Source organism: Myotis davidii, unplaced genomic scaffold (genome assembly GCF_000327345.1).
Source record: "Myotis davidii unplaced genomic scaffold, ASM32734v1 scaffold471, whole genome shotgun sequence".
Classification (NCBI taxonomy): Eukaryota; Metazoa; Chordata; class Mammalia; order Chiroptera; family Vespertilionidae; genus Myotis; species Myotis davidii.
Genome location: NW_006283354.1, coordinates 1,427,298 through 1,435,744, shown reverse-complemented (window position 1 = coordinate 1,435,744; position 8,447 = coordinate 1,427,298). Strand labels below are relative to the sequence as shown.

Genomic DNA, 8,447 nt, shown 5'->3' with positions numbered 1-8,447 from the left:
TACCCAGCTGGTGACTCCCCAGCCACACGGTGAGCTTGTGCGAGTGCAGCTAGGCTCATTTGTTTCCCCTAGTCCGTGCCTAGCACAGAGTCTGGCAGCTGTTGTCGAGGTAATGAGAGTTGGAGAGCAGAAGTCTTGTTACAGAGGTGCGTGCAGATTGCTAAATGGACATATAAGACTGCCCAGGACTCTCCGTATCTGAGTATTTTGCTCAAGCCCTACCTAGTGGCTCCAAAGTGGGAGGAGAGTTCTCCTTTTCTCCCTGCTGCTGCTCCTGCGCTTGTGGGTGCTCTGAGACCTGGCTCCACTGCTTGCTGGCTATGAGCCCTTGGGCATTATGCTGAACCACTCTGTGCCTCAGGTGGTCATCTGTTAAGAGGGGGTAATAACCCTTGTCCTGCCTATCTCACATAACTGTCATAATGTGTGCAAAGATGCTTTACCATAGTAGCATCTTCCGTAAATCCATTATTAAAGTTTTTTGCTTATAATTCACATGGCAAGCAGCCATTTTTGCTTGATGCTATGTATTTATCTACTTATTTGTTTGGCATTCATTAATCTAGTACCTTCTTGAGACCTTCTTCATGACCTGGAGAATGGTGGGGCCCTCTGATAGTTTAATGGGAAGGATAGCTTTTTTCTCTGTATGGGAACATTTCATATTTGAGGAGAACTGTAATTCTTTGGGGTTCATTTTTTTGGAAGTCAAATGTGACTGTGAACATGCTGGCATGTTTTAGTTGCAGAGGAAAGTGGTCACATGTGGTCAGGGGAGGAGCAGCCTGCCCCTGCTCTCCAGATGGGGACTGTATACATGAGTGAAGAGGAGCCTTCACATGGCCCAGTGGTCCTGGACACGTCAGCAGAAGAAGCCGATGCAGTGCTGGGGCTGGACACCGAGGGCAACCACATGGTGATGCTGTCTGTGATTCCTGGGGAAGCCGAAGACAAACCGAGCTCCGAGCCCAGCAGTGGCACCTGTAGGGCTGGAAGGAAGGCAGACTCACCATGCCACCTCCCGGAGAGCCTCTTTTCTCTGGACAGCGCTGGAGCCAACATCCCGGACAGAGAAGAGGAGGATTACACGGAGCCAGAAGCAGTGGAAGCTGACCCGGCCCCCACTGAGGACTCCAATCACACTGATAGCCAGAAATCCCCTAAGGTCAACTGTGAGGAGAGAAACGTCACTGGGCTAGAAAATTTCACCCTGAAAATTTTAAATATGTCACAGGTAAGAAACAATGACTTCGTACTTTTCTTCTTTTTGGCACATCTATTTTTTTAAAAAAATATATTTTATTGATTTTTTACAGAGAGGAAGGGAGAGAGATAGAGAGTCAGAAACATCGATGAGAGAGAAATATCGACCAGCTGCCTCCTGCACATCTCCTACTGGGGACGTGCCCACAACCCAGGTACCTGCCCTTGACCGGAATCAAACCCAGGACCTTTCAGTCCGCAGGCTGACGCTCTATCCACTGAGCCAAACCGGTTTTGGCTATTTTTTATTTTATTTTTATTTTTTGCACATCGATTTTTTGATTCAAGACTTTATCAACTTTCAGATGGTAATTTTGATCATATTGTAAGTAGGATAGTGTGCAGTGGCAGCATCAGTGAGAATGGATATAACTAGTGTCCATTATGCTTTAAGGCAATGTCAACCTAATCATCCTTGGAGTAGTCTCACCACCAGTCACCATGATAAAAATCCTAGTAGACATCAGAATCATAACAGAAGCCGCTTAAAAAGTCTGAATTATAGCCTGGCCAGTGTGGCTCCGTGGTTGAGCGTCAACCATGAGCCAGGAGGTCAGGGTTCGATTCCCAGTCAGACACATGCCTGGGTTGTAGGCTTGATCCCCAGGAGGTAGCTAGCTGATCAATGTTTCTCTCTCATCGATAGTTCTATCTCTCTCTCCCTCTCCCTCTCCCTTCTCTCTCTCTCTTAAAAAAAAACTGAATTGTGAAAAATAATCTGAATTGTTAAAATTGTAATTTAGCATTGTTTAGATTAGTGGTGCCCCTGGGAAATATGTTATATTGAGGAAAGTTTTTCCTCCAAAGAGTATGAATCCAGTGTTTACTCTTGAGTGACTGCTGAAACAATTGTCCCAAACCCAGCCATGTTTTTCCAGCTAGTTAGATAAATAGTGATTCCAAAGAAAATACTTGAATAAAGCCTGATAACTTTTTGTGGGATAGTTTCTGTAGGATGGCTTTATGTCAGATGGCAGCATGAATGCAGAGAAGTCTGAGCTCTGAAAGCTGTGATTACTTCTTTTTTTTTTTTTTTTAATCCTCACCTAAGGATATTTTTTCCATTGATTTTTAGAGTGAATGGAAGGGATGGGGGAGAGACAGAGCATTGATACGCGAGTGATACATCAACTGGTTGCCTCTTGCATGCGCCCCAACCTGGGCCAGGGATCAACCCTGCAACTAGAGTACATGCCCTTGACCGGAATCAAACCCACAACCCTTTCGTCTGCAGGCCAAAGCTCTAACCAGTGAGCCAAACAGCTAGGGCTGTTATTGCCTCTTTTAAATGAGGGCACGTATGATATGTTGAACACACGTAGCCCCTCCAAGTGCAGGCTCAGTGCTGGCCTCACACCCGCCCCTCAGTGCCTGGTAAACACCGTGCCTGAGCTCTGTGGGACTTGTCTCATAGGTGTCACACACACTACCAGGAGAGAGCAGTTTTAAACAGTCAGAGTTTGGGTGGTGGCAGAAATGGTGCACTTTTGACTTGAACTAACCTTTGGCCAAATACATTGATACAACTGCTCAGTACAGACTGGGATCTGCTGGGATGATAGTTTGGGTCTGAGATCACAATGCCATTAGTGTGTGTGAGATGCCCAATCAAAGGTTAGGACAGTGGCCTATACCCTGTGAGTACCCAGTATTGAATGGTTAAATTATGAAAATTGCTCTATAGTAATGTTGAGAAAGCTTAAAGGAAAGTGTATAACTTGTTATTTGATAGTACTTTTCTGCTGATTGATGAATGCTTATGATTCAAAATCCAAAAGGTTTTAAGGGGATATACTACAGTTTTCCTCCTCCCCCTCCCCCTACCTTCTTTTCCTGCTTCTTGGGTATCCTTCCAGAAAAACGTACATTTACTGCTGACTTTAACACTTGTTTCTTTTACCGTAGGACCTTATGGATTTTCTAAACCCCAATGGTAGTGACTGCACGCTAGTCCTGTTTTATACCCCTTGGTGCCGATTTTCTGCCAGCTTGGCCCCTCATTTTAATTCTCTGCCCCGGGCATTTCCAGCTCTTCATTTTTTGGCCCTGGATGCATCTCAGCATAGCAGGTATCTTCCCTTCGTTGGGTTTCCATGTTTCTGTCTCATCCCAATGAGACAATCCCTTTGGCAGTTGTTTGGAGGTGATAATTAAGTGAAATGCAGAGGAGGCAGGCATGAGCTTTTTAGAGGGATTGAAGGAAGGGAAAGGCAAGTGTGAGTGCGAGTGAGGAATGTCGACTGGCTGAGGAAATTGATGGCCCACTGTATGGAGGTCCCTTTTGAGGAAGGACAGCTCTCTGTGTGGTGGCAGTGCAGGGGCCGGAGGACTTCCTAGGATCCTGGCCAGAACGAATTAGCAAAATTAGTCACAAGTAAGATCTTCCTTTGTGACTTTCATCTGCAGTTTAGGTCCCCACCCTGACAGCCTAACTCTTGGCACCCCCATTTTGTGTCTACTTAGAATTTCTTTTCTCCCTTTCCCTCTTACATTTATTTTTGCCTGAATATGCCTTAGTAGACATTCAATAAATTAATTCAGTAATTAGCTTAGCCCTTTAAAATGATATTTAACATTGTTTTATTTTATTTTTTAATATTGTTCAGTGGGTGTCTTTTTAAAATGTTCAATAAGTTACTGAGAACATTGTTCAGGTAGTATATAAATCCCCTAAGTGCTATGACTATGCTTGGGTTATAAACTGCATGCTCCTCATCCTCTAAATCAGATGTTCCTTAGCAGGTCACAAGAAAGTGTTGTGTGTGAAAGAATTTGGAAAGGCTGGATGATGGTTGAGTTGGTGTAAAATTGAAGTTGAGTAAAACTTAATTTGTGCTCCATTGAGTTTTGGTGTAGGTAAGGTAACTGCCAATGTTTCCCTGAAACTGTTTATGAAGAAAGAAATTGCCCAACAAATTAGTAATTCTCACAAGGGCTTCGGGGAAATATCGAAGTGGCCTAGCCTAAGAGAACAGATTGATGGGAAGGACAGTCCAGGTCAACGTCCAGCTTTGACTGGGCCCTCCACCGCCTCCAGGCTGGCAGGGCTGCTCTAGCACCTGCTCAGTACTCTTGGTTTTAGATCTGGTACCATGATCCCTATCCCCCTGCAGGCTTTTGTCACCTGCTTTGTTCCTTCATTTCCATGCATTCTTCTCAGTGTCTGATATGGTGTCTTAATTATGAAGAATAAAGGATACTTGTTTTTAATATATGGTGGTGTGGGACATGAGTTTGTCTCATATATTAATATTTAAGTTAAAGCATGTTTACAAAAGAAAAAAATTCTGATTATCCAATATTGCTAATGGGGGAAACTGAAGTTTAAAGAGGTTTAGTAGTCTGCAGGTTACACAGATTACTTGGTTCACTGACAGAACTGAGCCTTGAACCCAGAACGTTTTGATTCGGAGCTCCTACCATTGTTCTGTATTGTGTAAAGGTGAAACAAAACCACACAGGTCATGTTACTTCCCAAGCACCCTGCCCTAATTGTGAACTTCCTGGTGTGTTTGTTAGATCATTGATTCCTTTGTGCCAACTTTCCCAAAGTAATTGCTTACCATAAGTTGGATCCTTATGAGAGATGGAGGTAGGCACTCTGGAGAGTGTGAAATGTCTTCTGTCAAGTAAATTGACGCAGTGTGTTTTTGCCCGTGAGTTAGAATTTTTTGATCTGGCAGTTAGGAACTCACATAGTGGAGTGATTGTGTCACGTGTAGTTCCATATTGTAATAGCAAGCACCTCAGCAGAACAGAAATGCCCCCAACCGTGACCCATAAGGAAGGTGGTCAGAAACAACTACAAGTCTGGAGTTTGAATATCAGAAACCTCCACACAAGACCGATCCGATCTCATTTATTGCCATCCATTCTCATGTGGTAACTGTGTGAGAAAACCCACTATTAATTCAGGTTTCTGTCTTTTTCTTGTAGCCTTTCCACCAGGTTTGGCACTGTAGCTGTTCCTAACATCTTGTTATTTCAAGGAGCTAAACCAATGGCTAGATTTAATCATACAGACCGAACATTGGAAACACTCAAAATCTTCATTTTTAACCAGACAGGTATGTAAAAATAATAAGCTGTAGAAGACATTTTATGGCTGGGGGTATGTGCCTTCTGTGGGTTCCGATCTGCTACCACCCTTAAGTGGAGGATTCAAGATTGCTTTGAGATGTAAAACTTCTAATAAACTTGTATGTGCCTGTTAAATATCTCTCAATCAGTAACAATCATAACTTGAATAGGTAATTTTAATATGATTAAATATATCTTTTATTTTTTTAAAAGGACAGCCCTAGCCGGTTTGGCTCAGTGGATAGAGCGTTGGCCTGTGGACTGAAGAGTCCCGGGTTTGATTCCGGTCAAGGGCATATGCCCGGGTTGCAGGCTTGATCCCCAGTAGGGTTGTGGGCTCGATCCCCAGTAGGGGGCATGCAAGAGGCAGCCAATCAATGATGTTCTCTTATCACTGATGTTTCTCTCTCTCCCTCTCCCTTCTTCTCTGAAATCAATAAAAATAGGACAACTTTATTGAGATAGAATTCACATATCATACACCTGTAGATTCCTTTTTAAATTCATTTTTCATTTGAGTGTAATATTTACACAGAAATATGCATCAGTCCGTAGTGAACTGGGTGATGAATTTTCGCAAAGTGAACACCTTGGGTAACAGTCCTCAGATCCAGAAAGAGTATCACCAGCCCCGCTTCAGCAGCACTGCTCCTGCCCTCCCTGTGGATAACCACCATCTTGACTCTGAACACAGGCTGCTATTACCTGTTGTTGAGTTTTATATTAATGGAGACAGAGTCTAGATTGTTTGTATCTGGCTTATTTCACTCAATTTTTACTAGTAAAAATATTTTTTTTATTGATTTCAGAGAGGAAGGGAGATTGAAATATCATTGATGAGAGAGAATCACTGATCAGCTGCCTCCTGTATGCCCCCCACTGGAGATCGAGCCTGCAACCTGGGCATGTGCCCTTGACCAGAATCCAACCCGGGACCCTTCAGTCTGCGCAGGCTGATGCTCTATCCACTGAGCCAGACCGGCTAGGGCTTCACTCACTTTTGTATCTGTGGGATTCATCTGTACTGTTGTGTATGGTTATGTTTTTTGTTGCTGTGTAGTATTCCATTTATTAATCCATTTGCGGATGCTATTTTAATTCCTTAATATTTGCCAAACCAGATGGTCTTGTATATTGAAGAAATTTCCTTCATTGGAAAAGTCTATTCCTCAAAAGCTTTAACATCTCAATAATGAGCATCCATCTTCTTCTTGAAGTATATTCCCTGAAAATAAATACAAATTATAACATGCCTTCCATATATATTAAGTTGTATGTAATTACTTATATCTAATACCAAATAACAAAGAGCCGAGTGACCTCATAGGAGAAGAAGGCCTGTTACCAGATGGTTAGCTATTTCAAGTCTTGTCATTCAGATTGCTATGGAGAAAGGGGGCTATTTTATTCAGTGCTCCTATAAAACTGAGGATACCAATAAAATCGGTAATCACCGATCCCAGTTGTTATTTGTGCTAACAATTCTTTTACTACATTTATTTAGAAGCATTTTGAATTTTGCATTACTTAACATGTGAAAACCTTCTTTAGACTCCTGAGAGTAGCTTTACTAGTTACTTGTTGGACTTTGGTTTCGAAAGCCCTGATGAGCTCACAGAAATTCTAGTGTTTTAGCTTGGAACAGCGGCATGGATTCCTGTTCCTATGATGTGGTAGGGAGAAAGGCAAGTTACAAATTATACCGACAGTTGAAACCCATCCCAGATATATTACCAGTGTTGTTTAATGCTGTATGTCATTTGCATACCATGCAAAATACTTCAGAAAGATCTGTAGCGGGTATGTTTTCTATCTAATTTGAAATAATTATTTTCTCTCACAGGTATAGAAGCCAAGAAAAATGTGGTGGTAACTCAAGCTGACCAAATAGGCCCTCTTCCCAGCACTTCGATAAAAAGCGTGGACTGGTTGCTTGTATTTTCCTTATTCTTTTTAATTAGTTTTATTATGTATGCTACTATTCGAACTGAGAGCATTCGGTGGCTAATTCCAGGACAAGAGCAGGAACATGTGGAGTAGAGATGGACTGAAGGAAGTTGGAAAGAGGAATTTCAATCCTTCATTTCAGAAATTAATGCTGCAATTTCATACATCTTCTCAAGTGAAGAGTTGATTTACAACTTCAAAGAATCATGCATTTGTTGAACTGTTAAATGTGTAAAAAAATTTATAAACTGGTGTTTTAACTGGTATTGCAATAAGCAAATATAAAAATACTCAGTAGAATTCACCATTCTTGTTTTTACTATTTGAACATAATTCAGTATTTTAAGGAAATAATCCAGTTTGAAATGTGAAGATGTATTTTAGTGGAATAATGAGTAGAATGACAATCTGCTTACTACAGTATATGGAAGGCAGAAATAGGACTTTCAGATTAGAAAACGCTCGATTTCTTATATGTCTAAGAGGTTGGTTTTCTGTTCATTTGCAGTTTCTCTCTCAGACTTTAAGCAGGAAAGTATTGTTACAGAAAGAATAAACTAGAATTGATAAGTATGACCTTATAAGTAGCAACTAATGGGAAAATAAGAGTTAAATATCCTGTTGTTTGTGACCTCTAATTTCACTAAAAGAATTTTAAGTGGCTTAAGAAGTTTTTTCTGGGTAAGGCAGCTATTAGGAAAAAGTCAATGTTATTATCATAACTGAAGCTCCTTTAGTAACAGTTCTGTGCTAAAGCATAACTTAATTTTAGTCATAGTTATCTAACCAGCATGCATTAATTGAACCTTAAAATGTTAGCACTGTGCTAGGTTTAGTGAGAGCCAAAAGAAATATAAAACACTATTCTTGCCCACAAGTTTATTCTAGTCTAGTTTTAGGACATATATAGAAAACAAGTAACATGTCATTTATACAAACTTTTTGAAAAGCTATTTTTAAAAGGTCCCTTAAATTCAGATACGACAACTGATCACATGATGATACATTACTTTTATACTGATGGTTTGTATTTTATTTACTTAATAAAAATATTTTTATTGATTTTTGAGAGGAAGGGAGAGGCAGAGAGAGAGATAGAAACGTCAATGATGAGAGGGAATCATCAATTGGCTGCCTCCTGCACACCCCACACTGGG

General features: G+C 41.1%; 1 protein-coding gene across 1 annotated transcript; it reads left to right on the top strand.

Annotated features, from left to right (window-relative positions):
- The first annotated feature begins 248 nt into the window (after nucleotides 1-248).
- Nucleotides 249-7,952, top strand: TXNDC15 (thioredoxin domain containing 15). The gene is made up of 4 exons (XM_006753543.2): nucleotides 249-1,234; nucleotides 3,169-3,332; nucleotides 5,200-5,330; nucleotides 7,187-7,952. Exons 1-4 carry the CDS (start codon nucleotides 764-766, stop codon nucleotides 7,381-7,383), a joined length of 963 nt encoding a protein of 320 aa, XP_006753606.1. The 5' UTR covers nucleotides 249-763; the 3' UTR covers nucleotides 7,384-7,952.
- The last annotated feature ends 495 nt before the right edge of the window (nucleotides 7,953-8,447 follow it).